General features: G+C 36.2%; 1 protein-coding gene across 1 annotated transcript in view; it reads right to left on the reverse strand.

The window, feature by feature from the left end:
• sls (sallimus) overlaps positions 1-17,310 on the reverse strand; it is a 281,400-nt gene that overhangs the window by 118,035 nt on the left and 146,055 nt on the right. Inside the window, exons 28-35 of the mRNA XM_068226121.1 lie at positions 15,099-15,353; positions 13,590-13,733; positions 13,085-13,342; positions 7,438-7,581; positions 7,070-7,324; positions 4,089-4,232; positions 2,547-2,685; positions 1,905-2,161 (exon numbers count right to left, since the gene is read on the reverse strand). Coding sequence (XP_068082222.1) covers positions 1,905-2,161; positions 2,547-2,685; positions 4,089-4,232; positions 7,070-7,324; positions 7,438-7,581; positions 13,085-13,342; positions 13,590-13,733; positions 15,099-15,353 — 1,596 coding nt within the window. The remainder of the gene's footprint in view (positions 1-1,904; positions 2,162-2,546; positions 2,686-4,088; positions 4,233-7,069; positions 7,325-7,437; positions 7,582-13,084; positions 13,343-13,589; positions 13,734-15,098; positions 15,354-17,310) is intronic.

The raw sequence follows: 17,310 nt of genomic DNA on the forward strand, positions 1-17,310 counted from the left end.
ATAAAAAATTTGCCAGATCTAATAAAATCTACAAATATAGTATTCTGGACTGTTACAGGCTAGATTAACCCTGTATTCAACCACAAAGTATGAAATATGTGGTGTATACCGTCAAATGGGGTGAAGTTGACCAATCTGAGATTTCAAACTTCAATAATTCTGAAACCAATGAAAATAAGATACTGGTTTTTCTTGTAGAGTATGACTACTGATCTCTAGTAATAAAAGTTGTGGTCTTTGTTAACTGCTGCCCATAAGGGATAGGGAATTATTGATAATAACTCCGGTGGTCATTGGGGAGAAGTTGACCGATAATCTGTTTTGTGATAACTTGGATTTTATATGACTCCGTGGTGACTTTGATCAAAATTTGTTAATAGTTGAAAAGCAAATTAAAACAGCATACCTCCACACTTCAGATGGCTACATAACTAGATATCAATTAAACAAACCATTTCTTTTGAGGTTACGAAGAATTCAAATGATGGTCAACATTAAAAGAAAATAAACTCGTATCCTCATATTCCTCAAAGTGGAGCAGCTCTTGTCAGGCACATCCCCACTGGAGGCGAGCTCCATGAACCCTTCGTATACACATGCCAGGCTTCCTCCCATTTTTAAATTTTGGCAATACTGGGAATCGAACCAGGCCCTCTAAAGACCGGTCTCCACTGATTAATATTTAACACCAACATGTTAAAATTTAACATGTTACAATTGACATGTATATTGCCATTGTGTCTTCCAATTGACTTTGCTTGTTAACTCAGAATGTTGAGGTTAACACTTTTAACATGTTGGCGAGTTTTCTGCTCCAAGTCAATTTGTTGTTCGTGAGATGTCGGCACAGCTTCAGCAAATTCCGTGCCTAACCGTTGCAAACGACGTGCTTCTCATGAAGTAGTATTATAGTTATAATACTCCGCAACACTCATTCTCTTTGTTATAAGCTACAAATACAGTACGTGCACGTGTGTCGTTCTCTCTGCACTATACTAAAATTTATAGTACGAAATGGAGTGGAGCAGGGGAGATTACTCTGGACTTAATTAATGATATAATAGAAAGGCCTTGTTTGTGGAATGTCTCATCAAAGGAATCCAGAGATAAAAAGAAGAAAGACGACAGTTTCCAGGAACTCGAAATTTTCTATAGTTGTTCCCGCAAGTGCATCGAAAAATAACTAGCATCCCTCCGCTCCCAGTACAATCGAGAATTGCAAAAGGTTCAGAAAAGTCGGAAGTCGGGGGCGGGAGCGGACGGAGTTTATACTTCAAAGTGGTTTGCTTTTGAAGCAATGAGCAGGATGAGGGGAGGAAATGTGCTTAATAAAACTGCATTTCTAAATCATAACTAGAAGCAAAAGAGGCAATAACAAAGGCCAAATCCTCTTCATCTGAGTCCAGTGTCCTAGTTTGAAAATACTAGACACTGCCTAAATGTATTACCACAAATTGATATGATGAGTTACCTGTATATAAACAAACGAAGTCAAGTTTAACATGTTTATTAAGTGTGGACACAAATATTAAATGAAACAGTAATTAACATTTAACATGAAGATGGTGTCACCAGTCAACATTTAACACTTTTTACATTTAATATATTGTTGTTAAATCTTAATCAGTGGAGACCGGCCTTAAGGATGGCAGCTCATGGTACTGCTACCCAACACAACATACTATGAAGAGGTACACCTTCAGCATGATTTCGCAGAATGAAAAGAGAAGGTAAAGAACATCACTTTATCCAGTGAGACAGTTTCTCAAAACTAGTCAAATGTCACCACAAACAATATGTTTAACTTTCATACCTATCCATATGGGTTCGACACCACAACTGACAAGCTGACAAAATTCTTGAATTATGCTATAATATTAAACACGTAAGTAGCAAACAATTACCTCCAACACTGATGGTACATGTATTTCCAGCTTCTCCCACTAAATTCGTTGCCTTGCACATGTAAGTTCCTGAATCTTCTGGGTATGCATAAAGGACATCAAGAGCCACATAACCAAAATCATGAGTAGTTCTGAAACGATGGCCTGTTTTTATGGCCACACCATTTACAAACCACTCTATTTTCAAGTTGGGGTCATTAATTGGCTCCACACGGCATTCAAGGTGTGCATGGTCACCTTCTTTGAGATTCTCCAAACTGAAATACACCAAGCAATCTTTAAAAACTGCATAAATCTACAGCAAAGAAATATATTTTCACAGTCTTCTTACAAATATCAAACATTATAAGCAAAAGTACTTGGCTACAAGAATATAATGGAGAATATTTCTTAATAATAACTGAATTACAAAAGTTTCAGACCGTCTCACTATTATTCACTTCTGAACAATGAAGAATTAAGGCAAATCATACACTGTAATGGCTGAATTAAACCTATTTCATGCAGGTCAAATACTACAAAAGTATTTAGGATTTGTCTTCTCCCTGGCTTAATTATGAATGGCGCCCAGAAGAACTATACAATTAGCTCCTTGTTGGAATACTGAGAGCCTATTAGTGGATACAAACAAACTATACCCACCTATTCAGAGGTGTAATGAAAACAGGTCTCTGTGCCTCTGGTTCAACTTCTTGTTTCTGCGGACGTTCATAACTTTCCAAATCGCGGATCTTCTTTAACCTCTGCTCATCCAGAGTATCCAGATATAGGCCACCCTTAGCTGAAATCCAACAAAAATATGTGATTTTTGAACTAAGTAACCCATCAATATTAATTACTTTAATAAAATTAGGCCTATTTATTATTTAAACACTCGAGGGCCACATCTGACCTGTAGAAATAATCACTAGCAAAGTGCATAATTTTGTACGGTGATCACATTCCTAAAAGAAATCTGTCTGACTGCATTTATTTCCTTAACTAATTTAATGCCAATGGTGTAGACATGTTGAAACACCAGATCTCAAATGATTTCCTAAGTTAAGAAACATTGGACCGAGTGAGTTGGCCATGCAGTTCGGGGTGCGTGGCTGTGAGCTTGCATCCGGGAGATAGTGGGTTCGAACCCCACTGTCAGCAGCCCTGAAGATGGTTTTGCGTGGTTTCTCATTTTCACACCAGGCAAATGCTGGGGCTGTACCTTAATTAAGGCCACGGCCGCTTCCTTCCCATTCCATGGCCTTTCCTATCCCATCGTCGCCATAAGACCTATCTGTGTCGGTGCGACGTAAAGCAAATAGCAAAAGAAACATTGGGCATGTTGGATGGGTACCTCACGTGTTGTTGGATAGAAGAGGAGCAGAAAGGAACAGACCACTCCACTACATGTAAACTGCAGTTTAGGATGGCTGCCTGATCACTGGCTCCTGGCTTATCTGAGGGCATTGATAAGGTCACTAGCGTCTAGGTTTGGATAAGGCATTTGGTTGGGTATTAATTACCTTCACACTGATTTTTCTATAAGGCATTTGGTTGGGTTTTAATTACCTTCACACTGATTTTTCTATAAAGTATCAAAACTTTCTCACAACAATGCCTTAATATTAAAAAATACAAATTCAAAATCTGGAAATATACTGTAAGTTGTATGCAAGTGAACATCGTGCGACATAAACTTCATTGTGATCCGTACTGACAAACATTCACATTAATAAGAAATTAAAATGAAGGTCCACCTATTCGATACCATTTAATATGATGTCAAATCACTTATACAACGGGACCAATTTCAACCCCAATTGTCACTCCAGGTGAATCAACAGAGTTTGAAATACAGACTTTCCTAAAAAAATGTGATCATAGTCAGAGTGCTTAAGGTAAAACATTTCTGTTACTATAGTAACAATGGAAAATAAGGAACTGATTTCCACATCAATATATTGTCCTTTGCAATCCACAATGAAATAATAAGCAGCATGTGAGTTATGTAACATTTGTTCTAAGATCATTACACAAAAAATCATAATTGTGTCAGTTTTCTTTTATTTCTATTTTCCCTTCTCAGTGCTTCTCTTCACCAAAGTTACTTCTAATTTGTTGTTAAAATTAGGGAAACACTTCTGTAGTAACAATTTTTCCTAAATGTTAACATTCAATTTGACTCAATGGTAGCAAGTTAATTACCTTCGACTTTCACAGAGCATGTGGTTACAGCCTCCCCAACAGCATTTCTTGCTTTGCACATGTAAGTACCAGAATCTTCTCCATATGCATACAGAATGTCAAGTGCAACAAAGCCAAAGTCATATGTTGTTTTGAAACGATGACCTGCAATCAAGAGGGAAGTCTTTTCACTACTGGCAATTCAAGAATATAATAGAAATTTAAATACCAGTGTAATCATACATATAATCATAATATGTAATTCACTGCCTGAAAATGAAGAAATATGAAAGTGAGGTACAGAATTTTAAATACTCAATTTTGAGGTGTATTGCCCAGGAAATAAACAGCAATTTCTAGAAAAATGATGATGATAAGACTCTAATGTTTGTATTAATAGAAACTCTATTTCTGCTGAAAGGATTTTAGTAGTGATGAAGGAGGCAACAGCAGTATATACATGCATGCGCACTTTTATTGTCACTAACATTTAAGTTAAACAGAAGGTTAAAAGAAAAAGTAGTATTCGGGAGATAGTAGGTTCGAACCCCACTGTCGGCAGCCCTGAAAATGGTTTTCCGTGGTTTCCCATTTTCACACCAGGCAAATGCTGAGGCTGTACCTTAATTAAGGCCACGGCCGCTTCCTTCCCACTCCTAGCCCTTTCCTGTCCCATCGTCGCCGTAAGACCTATCTGTGTCGGTGCAACGTAAAACAACTAGCAAAAAAAAAAAAAAAAAAAGTTGCCTCCATACCCCCAATTCCATTCTTTCTCATTTCTCCTATTGTATTTTAAAATGTTAATATGTAAAAATGAATTCCGAACAATTCATACTGTAACTGCTGTTTTATTTTAAGCTATTTTCAGCATTGAGAAAATAGGTATCAAGTGAAAAAAACAAAACAAAGTAATTATACGCTCTGTTTGACAGTAAATAAATAATAATCTAGAGAACAATGTGGTCATGAAAATTAAATATTCAGTGAACTGGCCCACAACGGGTGCACTCTACAGTTGTGCTGGCAGTAGTGCTTGACCTGTAGTTCAGATCCTTTCCAGCAGAACAAATATGACCCACGCTACCATAGCTCAATGGTAGAGCATCCAATGCAAAACTGGAAGGTTATAGGTTCAGATACCACTGGTGTCCAGCTGGTCATTTTTGTTCTGTACTTAACATCTCTTCAGTAAGTACTATATGTATTGCAGAGAGTATGATATGTTGAAAGTTTATTTGAGAAAATAATAGTTAACTTGGCTTTCAAATACAGTAAAACCTCGTTAATTCGAAGTCGTCGGGACTCAAAAATCGGACTTCGAATTACGTGATTTCGAATTAACCGCTAATTCGCAATTCAGAAGTACCAACCCTTGCCACGTTACAGAATATTCTAAGGCCCGTTACTGCATGCAGTTAACCTTGATTCACAGTTTATACCTTTCAAATGCCATGAAAAAAGAACTATTTCCAAAATGTATCCAATAAGGTGCATTTACAGTATTCAAATAATGCACTTGGATATCTCACTGGCAAACATAACCTCACGCAACGAAATCAAGAAAGAAAGAAAGAAAGAAAGAAAGAAAGAAAGAAAGAAAGAAAGAAAGAAAGAAAGAAAGAAAAAAGCACGATTCAAAGACAAGGAGAAATCTATGCTGGCTCCCATGTGAAAGTGCTTTATTCATTGGATTACTATACTGTATGCATTTTAGATGCCTTGTATTTACACAGAAAGTACCCGATGCCCTTAAAATCGAACTTTCCTATGACTCTATCCTTGTACGATTTCCCGCCATGGCACTCATCTCGTGCTTGAGAAATGTGAACACCTGCCGCGTCACAAAGTATCCTAAGACCCATTAATACATGCAATCACCTCGATTCACAGTTTAAACCTTTCAAATGCCATGGGAAAAATCTATTTCTGAAATGTATCCAACAAGGTGCATTTACAATGTTCAAATAATGCACTTGGATAAATCACTGACAAACATAACCTCACGCAACGAAAGAAGAAAAAAAGATCAAAGACGAGGATAGTTTATGCTGGTTCCCCTGTGCAAATGCATTATTTTTTGGATTTCTGTACTTTATGCATTTTTAGATGCTTTGTACTGCCATGGAAAGTGCCCAACGCCCTCAAAACATTGTGGCTTATCGAACTTTACTATGACGAGGGGATAAAGATTCTCGCTTCCATGTGCATTGCAACGCACTACTATGACCCCCATCCCCCACCCTTGTACGATTCCCTGGCTGGCACTTTCTCCTTTAAAACCATAAGACCGTTTGGGCTCGCAATTAAAATAAAGCAATGCAGTTTCATCGGCAATGACAATACTGTTCGGTGCCTATGAATTTTATTATATGAGTCACGTTTTTTCGTCAACTGTCGGCATCACCAGTGTTCTGTTTTTCCGCACACTGGCTGTTGCGTGATATTTCGACGTTCCTTAAAAGGTTGAATACAAAAGAATTCCGATTTCATTTAACTTAGCAACCATGAAGCACGCTGTAGACCCACCGAAGTGAGTGTAAGTGCGGAAAGCTACCCCTCCACATTCTGGAACATGCGTTCTAGTATGACGCGGATGAATTTCGAGTTGAAATTACTCTATGACATACTATTGTTTTAAAATGTAAAGGCAGTTTCGAATTAAAAGTCTGGATTTCAGTAATGGGGCCGACATTGTACTTCGAATTACGAATTATCTGTATTTCGAATTAAACAATTTAAATAACATGCAAAACTGTATCTCATGTTTCCGGGAACGAGACCTTCTTCGAATTAGGCAGCTACTGTAAACAGACATTGATTTGATGACATGTAGGCTGCCTTGAGTACAACATAAAACATTTCCCACCTTGTAAATTCTGTAAATATTAGTGTTCTCTATATATTTATCAATATAGCCTGTTACTTTATTCCTCACTCAGAAACTGACAATTATTGTGATGTATAAAATACTAGGATTAAATACTTATGACAGATGAACATACCTTGAGGTATAGGTCGTCCATTACAGTACCACTCAACTTTCATAGTTGGATCATTTACAGGAGTTAATGTTGCCTCCAAATGGGCACTCTGTCCTTCAATCAGGTCCAGGTTACGTAGTGGACGGCCAAATTGTGGTTTCTCTGAAATAACAGTATCTTCAACAGTTGAACGTTTGTATCGAGAGTCATCCTCTAAATACTGGATTTTCTGCAAGGCTCCTTCATGTTGTGTATCCAAAATGATTGAAGAACGAGCTGTAAAACACACAAAATATTTTTCAAATGTTCTTTTCTTTCATCACAGGTTCTAAAGTTTTCAATTTTGATATCACAAGATTACAATATTTAGGAAGATGTAAATTACATACATTTGACATTAACTTTGATGGATGAAGTCGCCTGTCCAAGCTTGTTGGTTGCCCTACACATGTATTCTCCAGAGTCCTCTCCGTATACAGTCAATATATCAAGGGCAGCAAATCCAAAATCATAGGTGGTTCGGAAACGATGTCCTGCAAAAACATGAGATCACTTGATGTTCATAAACCTTAAAAGAATTTACAATTCTGTAAATATTAGTGTTCTCTATATTTGTATCAATATAACCTGTTACTTTATTCCTCACTCAGAAACTCACAATTGTGATGTATAAAATACTAGGATTAAATACATAAAATCTAACAGGTTCCATAAATATGAAATTAATAATTTTCTACAACACAGAGTAAATGTCACAGAACAACCTTCTGCATGCTCAGTGAGTGACCTAAATGTTGCAGACCCAGGCCAGCCAGTTGACATAGGCACAGGTAACAAATGTGCAGTCTTTTAATTATCAGCCTGAATTTCTTCCATATGTAGAATTAATTTGCCTCTAATAAGCAAGGATAAAAAACATGCAACTCACCTTCCAAAATCACAACATTTTATTATACTATTTCTTATTTTTAATATGTGTGATATGGTGTAAAACAAGTTAAGGAAACAGCTGAAATATGAACACAAGTCAAAGACACGCACATCCCTGAAGATCAATTTTTAAAATTTGGACCATGTGATACTACTTCTCCACTATATGTATTACTAGCAAGGTACCCGTGCTTCGCTACAGTATTATACTGAAATTTATAATTGAATGCTTATTGTTTTACATATATAATCCACCGAAATTCGCGATCTGACACGTTTTCAGCGAGAATCCACCAAAATTCCCGATCTGACTCGTTTTCTATTAGATTACGGCACGTTTCCTCCCATTTTTCAATCTTCCTTTCCAGCAATCGATTTCGTACTTCCCGGGCTAGGCTCAGGTATTCTTCCCGGTCAGTTGGGTCCGTAAATCTTTGCCATACCGTATTTTCCTATAATCATTTTTAATCCGTATAAAATCCTTCAGGAGATCCGGCGTGGTGTCATATTGGGTGCCTTGGCGGCACTGAACCCGCGGCCGGACTGCATTCTTAGTCATTACCCGTCCAGGAGCCGTTTCTAGCGTGGTCCGCACATTTGACGACGGTCCGGAACATTATTATTATTATTATTATTATTATTATTATTATTAATGTTATTCTTCTTATTATTATTATTACTATTATGTGTTGCTGGGATGAATGATGACAGGGAAAACCGGAGTATCCGGAGAAAAACCTGTCCCGCCTCCGTTTCATCCAGCACGAATGTCACATGGAGTGACCGGGATTTGAACCACGGAACCCAGCTGTGAGAGGCCGGCGCGCTGCCGCCTGAGCAACGGAGGATACTTATAAGTACATTAAGAACAGTAAAATCAATTGGTCTCACCTCCTTTTACACACCACCGCCGTTAGTTTTTACTGCCAACCCCCCCCCCCCAAAAAAAAATTAAAAGAAGGCGTGTTTCTTTATGTTTAAGGGAGATTACAAACACCAATGTTCACGTCTATTACCTTCAGTTTTGAGATATAAGTATCCCCATAAATATAATTTACTTTTGTCACTTCATTTCAAACTACTCCCCCCCCCCCCCAAAGTGAATTTTCCCGCAAAAAATACTTGTTTCTTTAATAGTGAAGGATCTTCTAAATACCAATTATCACGACTCTAACTTCTTCACTTTTTGATTTATGTGTCCTCATGAAAGGAATTCTACTCCTTTACACTCCCGCCCCCCAAGATGGTTTCCCCCCAAAACGCGTTTTTCTTTGTTTTTAAAGGAGATCAAAATACGAATTTTCACGTCTGTAACAACTTTAGTTTTTATTAGATGTATATATTCTCATACAATTAAAGTCAATTAATTTTTCAATTCTTTCACCCCCCTCCCCCCGCTTCATTGGATTTTCCGAGAATAGGGGTTTCTTTACTTTTAAAGCAGATTGCAAATATCAAATTTCACGTCTGTAACATCTTCATTTTTAAGATATCAGTAGCCTAATTAAAAGAATTCAACACCATTTTCAGTCACTTTCACCCCCCCTCCACCCAAGTGGTATTTCCGAAAATTAAAAATACACGTTTCTTTATGTTCAATAGAGATAAAAATACCATTTTTCACTTCTGTAACATGTTAAGTTTTTTTAAATATACTGTAAAAATTCGCATTTTAAAATTTCACCCCTTTTGGGTTCCCCTTAAGTGGAGTTTCCAAAAACAAATCACCTATGTTTCTTTACATTTACAGGAGATTCCAAACACCCACTTTTTACGTCTGTAACAATTTACGTTTCCAAGATAATCTTTCAAAAAATTCACCCCAATTTGTCACTTCTGTTTAACCGCCATTAATAGGATTTTCCAAAAACTAAAAAAATACGTGTTTCTTTATTTTTAAAGAAGATCCCATATACAAATTTTCAGTTCTGTAATATCTTCCGTTTCTGAGATATATGTATCCTCATTAAAGGCATTCAACCCATTTTTCACCCTTTTACACCCCTCCTATTGGGATTTACAGGAAACAAAACAAAATATGTGTTCCTTTATTTTTAGAGGAGATTCTAACTACCAATTTTTACATCTGTAAATTTTAAAGTTTTAAGATGTAGACACATTCATTTTTAAAAATTCACCCCCCTTTTCACCCCTCAATATTTGGATTTTCCAAAAACAAAAAAATACGTGTTTCTTTACATTTAAAGTAGATCCCAAATACCAATTTTCAGGTCTGTAATATCTTCAGTTTCTGAAATATAAGTAGCCTCATGAAAGGCATTCAACCCCTTTACCACCCCTTTTCACCCCTCCTATTGCGATTTTCCGAAAACAAAAAATACATGTTTCTTTATGTTTAATGAAGATTCTAAATACCAATTTTTACATCTGCAAACTTTAAAAGTCTGGAGATATAGATTCACTCATTTTAAAAATTCACCCTTTTTTCACCCTCCCATTAAATGGATTTTCCAAAAACAAAAAAATACGTGTTTCTTTATTTTTAAAAGAGATCAAAAGTACCAATTTTCAGGTCTGTAATACCTTCAGTTTCTGAGATATAAGTACCGGTATCCTGATTAAAGGCATTCAACCCTTTTTTCACCCCTTTTCACCCCTCCTATTGGGATTTTCTGAAAACAAAAAAATACGTATTTCCTTATTTTTAAAGAAGATTCTAAATACCAATTTTTACATTTGTAAACTTTTAAAGTTTTGAGATATAGATTCACTCATTTTAAAATTTCACCCCCCTTTTCACCCCCTTAGCGATGGAATATCCAAAAATCCTCTCTTAGCGAGCACCTACATCTTAATATGAATGTATCCCCAAAATTTCATTTCATTATGTCCAGTAGTTTTGGCTCGGCGATGATGAATCAGTCAGTCAGTCAGTCAGTCAGTCAGGACAAGCTATTTTATATATATATAGATTGACTGTATTCATGACTGGCAAGTTTCTGCTTTCTATCTATTTCCTTAACTTCTATTGTGAAAGCAGAGTTAATGAGCCTATTACACATGTTCTGTATTGTATGTGTATTTATTGAAATGTGTTCACCATTCTAGAATGCAAGGCATTGGTCCACACCACTTCCACAAAATTCCACTACTCTGTAAACCAGTAAACATAATGAATGATGCTTGATTAGTTTTACAGAAATGTTACACAAAACAAAAGAGAGAATTTTACTAAAAGGAAAGTACCATAGTTGTGTCCTTAATTGCTGCTATATCTGACCATTGTGACAGGTTACAGTTTCTGAGGGCAGCTGCCCATGCCCTGAACAACTTAAACATCCTATGATTACTCAGCATACCGATGATTATGGCAAGAACACTCACAGAACAGATATTTTGCCTCCATCGTGTTTACCCACTTCTATTATTTGCAACAAGGCATTGTAATGGTAATTTAAAGCCTTAGTTTGAATTTTACCCAATAAATTGAACCACCAGTCCTATGAAATAATTTCATTTTTGACAAATGAAATGTGTTGACTGTGAATGTTCATGTTGTCACAAATTGGGAGTTGTCATAGCTGTATTGATTTCAGTTAGCTTACATATGCCTTAGTTTGATTTTGTTATAGATTCAGTTTATTTTGCTTCACTGCTATTTTGTGTGTTTGCTTTTTCTCTGTGAACCATATTACCGGTATATATAATTTTGTCATTGCCTTCCTATGTGTGCACACATCAGTGGTTTTCTTTCAATCATTGGACCATGTTCAGGGCTGAATGTTTCTGACATGTTTAATTATTTAGAAGCTTTAAACAGTGAGAGTGTATTTTGCTGAAAAGGATTCTAATTGCATAGGAAGGGATAACTGACCTGAAGATATCCCTAAAGTCAGACCTGCTGAGAATGCATGTAACAGTGAAGAAAATGAGAATAAAAGTGATGTGCGCAGTGAATAACTCTGTTGTTTTTCAAGAGTGAATATCAGTACTCAAATCATACTAATATCACAGAATTTAAAATTAAATGTGACCCACTGCAAGGAAAGGGACCTAAAGTCAGATTTTTCATTTTTGAGATTTTTGTGGTTCTAAAATTGGCATACGATACTGAGCATTTAAAAAAAGGAGTTCATGCTTCTATGTGCAAGACTTCAAAAGATATTAATTATTGACTGTTGCTACTAAGAAATGTGTATTTTGATAAAAACATAATTACAGCTTTCACTAATTTTCTTACCAATTGTGCAAAGTTTTCATGACATCGAGAAGCAGAGACTCAAACCGCTGCGTAACTTAGTTTGTTAAGAAGGCCCATAAGGAAGTGCAACAAGCCAAAACATAGAAATACAATTTTTAAATTTTTACAACACAGACACTTTGTTCAGCTCTGCTGAAAAATTTCCATTGCAACGGGTCACAAATGTTCTTTCTTTCAGCTCTAACAGTCAAAAAATCAGACAACATAATAAATTATATTTCTGCTATTGAAAATCAATTTTTAGTATAAAATTTTCAATTTCTTATCAATTATCAAAATATGTTGAAGGTGTATGTGTACCTGAAATGCCCATAGTTTTATGTAACAGGGAGATTATCTACATGAATATATTTTAAACTGTTTACATTTTCAAGAGAATTAAGTATTCAGGTCAACACTCTTTATTTATTGAAAATAAGGTATCTTTAGTAATGCAAACAAGTAAAGTGAATGGATCCCTACTGTTCATTCATCATATATGTATAAGTTTAGTGATGAGGTGTCAAGAGGAAACTCTACCATCAGGATGGATATTGTAAGTGATGGGACCTCAGAGCACTCCACTTTAACATTTTAGCCAATGCCAACGCCATTTTAGCCAATAGCTGCCAAACAATACAAGCACCCTTCTGTTTCTTATGAGAGCACATACCCTATAATTAGGTTAATTTATTGTTGTGGAACTTAATTTCTTTAAGAACTGTATCAATATGGATGTATATGATGAAGTTCATAAATTGTAACTTAATTTCTTCATATAAAGTTAATATTATGATTTCAGAAATTTTTGCTACTATATCATGTACTCTCCATATAGTGATGCCACTATCATAAGAGGTTTATTCCATATTAATGGTCAGAGTATTTTGAATCTTTAATTTTACCTGTCTGTAATGGCTGCCCATTGTGAAACCATTCAACTTTCATATTTGGATCAGGGTACGGCTCGATGCGGCATTCATAGTGAGCACTTTGACTTTCCATTAAGTTCACAGGCCCATTAAGCTGAGCAGTAAACTTTGGTGCCTGAGTCACAATAATTTCTTCTTCTTCACGGCGTTGATACCGAGAGGAGTCCTCTAACAATTGTAGTTTCTGCAATGCTCCTTCATGCTGACTTTCCAACAAAAGGGAAGCTTTAGCTATAACAGGAAGACATTTTCTGTAACAATATGTTTTTTTCCTCCCAGAGATGATTTTGAAAAGATAAAAAGTAAGACTTTTAAAAGATATCAAATAAGAATAGACAAAGCCTACACTTTATTGAAGCAAAAGACAACTTAAAGCTGACCTTCAAAACATGTAATTGAAAGTCATCAACTTCACTCTAACTGAACAATTTAAAATGTCCTATTTATAAATTTAAATTAATTTATCAAATCAACTTACAGTGCACAACCAAGGTAGCTGATGTTACTGCTTGTCCAAGGTCATTGATTGCACGACATGTGTAGGTACCAGAATCTTCTGGATATACATATTTCATGTTGAGTGCAACATATCCGAAGTCATGCATTGTGGTAACACGATTAGCTGAAATGACATTAAGACAAATTGTCAAAAAGCGAAGCAACATTTAATGAACCAAACTAAACATTATGGATCTTGAATTATTTACCAAAATATAGCAAAGAAAATATCTCCAACTAATATTTAATTAATATAAAATGAAACAGACAAGAAACAAGGAATAATGTATTTGAAAAGAAGTAACAGTACATGTTTCAAACCACAAAAAGGATTGCAATAAATGGGACAGCAATGTTTGGATGAAATCACATAACGGAGTATCCACAAAACTCACAGTTTCCACCTAATATCAGGTTTTGAGAAATACTGATAAATGTCTAATACAGCACACGAATAAATGGCAAGACAAAGGAGATAAATGTACTTCAGCAATAACATTCTAAAATATATAAGTAATATGTCTCAACATTACATGCTAAACAGACAGTGCTATGATCACCTAATCTTAGATTTTTGTTTCTTTAATGTCACCTGCTACACTAATATGCAGTAGGCAGAGTACCCAGGCTCAGTTCAGATCTTGATCAAATGACCCTAGTGAAAATCCCACCTGAAGTCATCAGGACTTGAACCCGAGGCACTATGGTAGGGAGTCAAGCAAAGAGACCATTGCAACATACTCTCTGATCCTTTAATCTTAGATCAAGCCAGATATTCAGGATTCAAGGATCCAGATACAGTATATTCCAAGATGACAATATTTTAAAGTATATCTTTTCCTGCTGCCAGCTCCTCCAATAAAATGACAGGTAACAAAACAAGAAGAACTGTCCATTATAGTCCCTTTGTACAGACTGTCACGTACAGAGCTGGGGCCTGAGGTGAGATTATTTACAATATTTTAAATGAAAGATGAAAGATGTAATGGCAGGGCTACTGCACGGTAGTTGAAAGGCTCGATATCCCAAAAGACCATCATTTGTCTATAATCTTGCGTTTGTTATACAACATGAGCTCATATTTGATAATGTTGTTTACAACGGAGCATAACTGTGAATACATTTACATTTTCTACCTACCATTACCTGTTGTTTGCTTATTCTCAAGTACTTTCTGCAGTTTTACATAGTGTTTAATCCTTAAAAGTGGGATCTTCTTCTCTTAGTGAGTTATCTAAGGATTGATTTATTTGTTCCACATAATTCAGATTTCATTCCTACTGAACAGCACACTCTTTCTGATACCATAACAAACACTGATACATTAAAGGTCTGAAGTAATTTCTTCTCCTATGGTATACCCCACTGCCCCATGATATCTTCACTCTGATATAAGGCATTACCAACCTGATTATCAATTTTAATTCAGTTCTTCCTCAACTGTTGTATGTCTATTGTGTCAAATAATTATAAAGGAATTCAAACTTACATGCTTGGATAGGCACACCATTCCTCAGCCATTCCACACGGAGTTTAGAATCACCCACTGGTATAAGTCGAGCTTCAAAATGAGCTGCTTGGTTTTCTGCAACTCGGATATCTCTCATTGGTTGAGTGAAAACTGGAGCCTGAGAGACTGTCTCCTCTTGAACAGTCTGACGCTGGTAACGAGAAGAATCCTCAAGGTAACTAAGCTGAGATAGAGCTTCCTCATGCTGAGATTCCAAGTAAATAGACTTTCGGGCTGTAACATAATGTAAAATATTTTCTGTACAGTTCAGTGGATATTGATAAAGTTGGTGAAAGCAGAGAATATTTATTTTTAGTTAAACATTCACAAAGTAAAAAATACAACCACCTACTACTTTTTGACAACAATTAGCATGTTTCACCTTATTCAAAATATTTTTTTTAATCTAATGAGTAAAAGAGAACAAATGTCTTAGATTAAATTGTTCCTTCATAAAAACTAAAGAATCATATAAACTGTTGAGATTGCAATATCAAGCTTCCATAAAAAGTTATGCAAGCATGAAATTCTACAGTAGAAGTCCGTTATAGCGAGTACGGCATATAACGAGAACTCCGTTATAGCGACGACTTTACTCTGGCCCTTCAAATTCACATATTAAACTGTGTATCGTTCTTCGGTTACAGCGAGAACCCTATCACTGGCGCATCCGTTATTACGAGCAATTAAGCGCGCGCGATTTTTTCCGTTACCAACATTTATACACCCCAGCGATGATATTGCATGCGATAGATTACCTTCGGCATCGTTTCCTCGCTATGTGCACTACCGATTTATCTCGTCTACATTCGAAGGCGATGTCGGAGTCGATTTGTAATACCCGCCGACAGCTGTTCCGTAAAGAAAATTTGAAATGAAAGAGAACATATTTTCGTAATAAATGCGTAAATAATGTGCCCGATAACGGTTGTTAACTTGTTAAAAAATTAAGGCTGACTAAACTACCGCTTAATTTTGAGGCTAAATACTGCAATTAAGTAAGAATGGGATAAACCTCGAGATATGGCAGAGTGCTTCTAATTGATTTCAGAGGTTAGTTTATATTTTGTCGCGTCTGGTTAATTTACGGAAAGGCTATTATGAAAATTTATAGCGAGAAAGTTATAGTTTCTCTACTGGCGCTTGAAGTGTGTTTTCATCATACGTATAGTACGGTTAAGTTAGGATACGTGATGCTGTTTGAATAAGAAAACTGAAACATTTGCAACAAAATGCGATCGATCATCTTCGGTACGGTATAGTTTTCTCACTTTGTACATTTGCGATCTCTCTCGTTGACATTCAAAGGCGATGTTGGAGTTGATTAATAACACCCATCGACTGCTGTTCTCTAAAGAAAATTCGAAATGAAACAGGATAACACGTTTTTGTACTAAATGCGTAAATTACGTGGCCGATAGCAGTTGTTAACTCATTAAAAATAAAGACTGAAGTAAACGATATCTTCATTTTGATGTAATGTACGGAAATTAAGTAAGAATGTGATACACCTCAAGATATGGCAGAGTACATCACTGATTTCAGAGGATATTTCATATCTTCTCGCGTCTAGTTATGGCTATTTACATGTAAATTTTTCGAGTGGAGGTTATTTCTCTACATGCGTTTCAAATATGTTTTCATGATAGGCTACATGTACGGTTAGGTTAGGTGACACTGTTTGAAGAAGAAAGCTGAGGTGTTTGCCACAGAAATCTCTGGAGTGATACCGTATTTTTCCGAATCCAAGACTTTTTTCCTCAGAATCTCATGCGAAAAATCAAGGGTTGATACCACTGGCAACTACCGCGGTAACCACGCTGCTTCTTTTCACACGCGCACAGAACTCGTTGACAATAAACGACCGCCTCTTTGCTACACATCGCTAGCCGTGACAACCGGTTGTGCAGTGCCTGTGTGTTTCTCAAATCTGCAGAATGGCATCAAACCATGCGACCCTTCGAATTCTTAGAAAAGCCATGGCTACTCAGTGTCAGAGTCATAACGTGTCTATTGTACTTGACGCTTAGTAAAATTAAGGTTTATAGACAGCAGGAATATTTTCGTGATGGATAGTCGTATTGTAAAGATACGTGGAAAAGGTATTGCCGGCAAATTTTCAACGGGTTCTAGTCGATATTATGATGCCAATTTTAAGTTGATGTTTATTAAACACTCGAAAATGTAAAAT

Source organism: Anabrus simplex, chromosome 2, assembly GCF_040414725.1.
Source record: "Anabrus simplex isolate iqAnaSimp1 chromosome 2, ASM4041472v1, whole genome shotgun sequence".
Taxonomy (NCBI): Eukaryota; Metazoa; Arthropoda; class Insecta; order Orthoptera; family Tettigoniidae; genus Anabrus; species Anabrus simplex.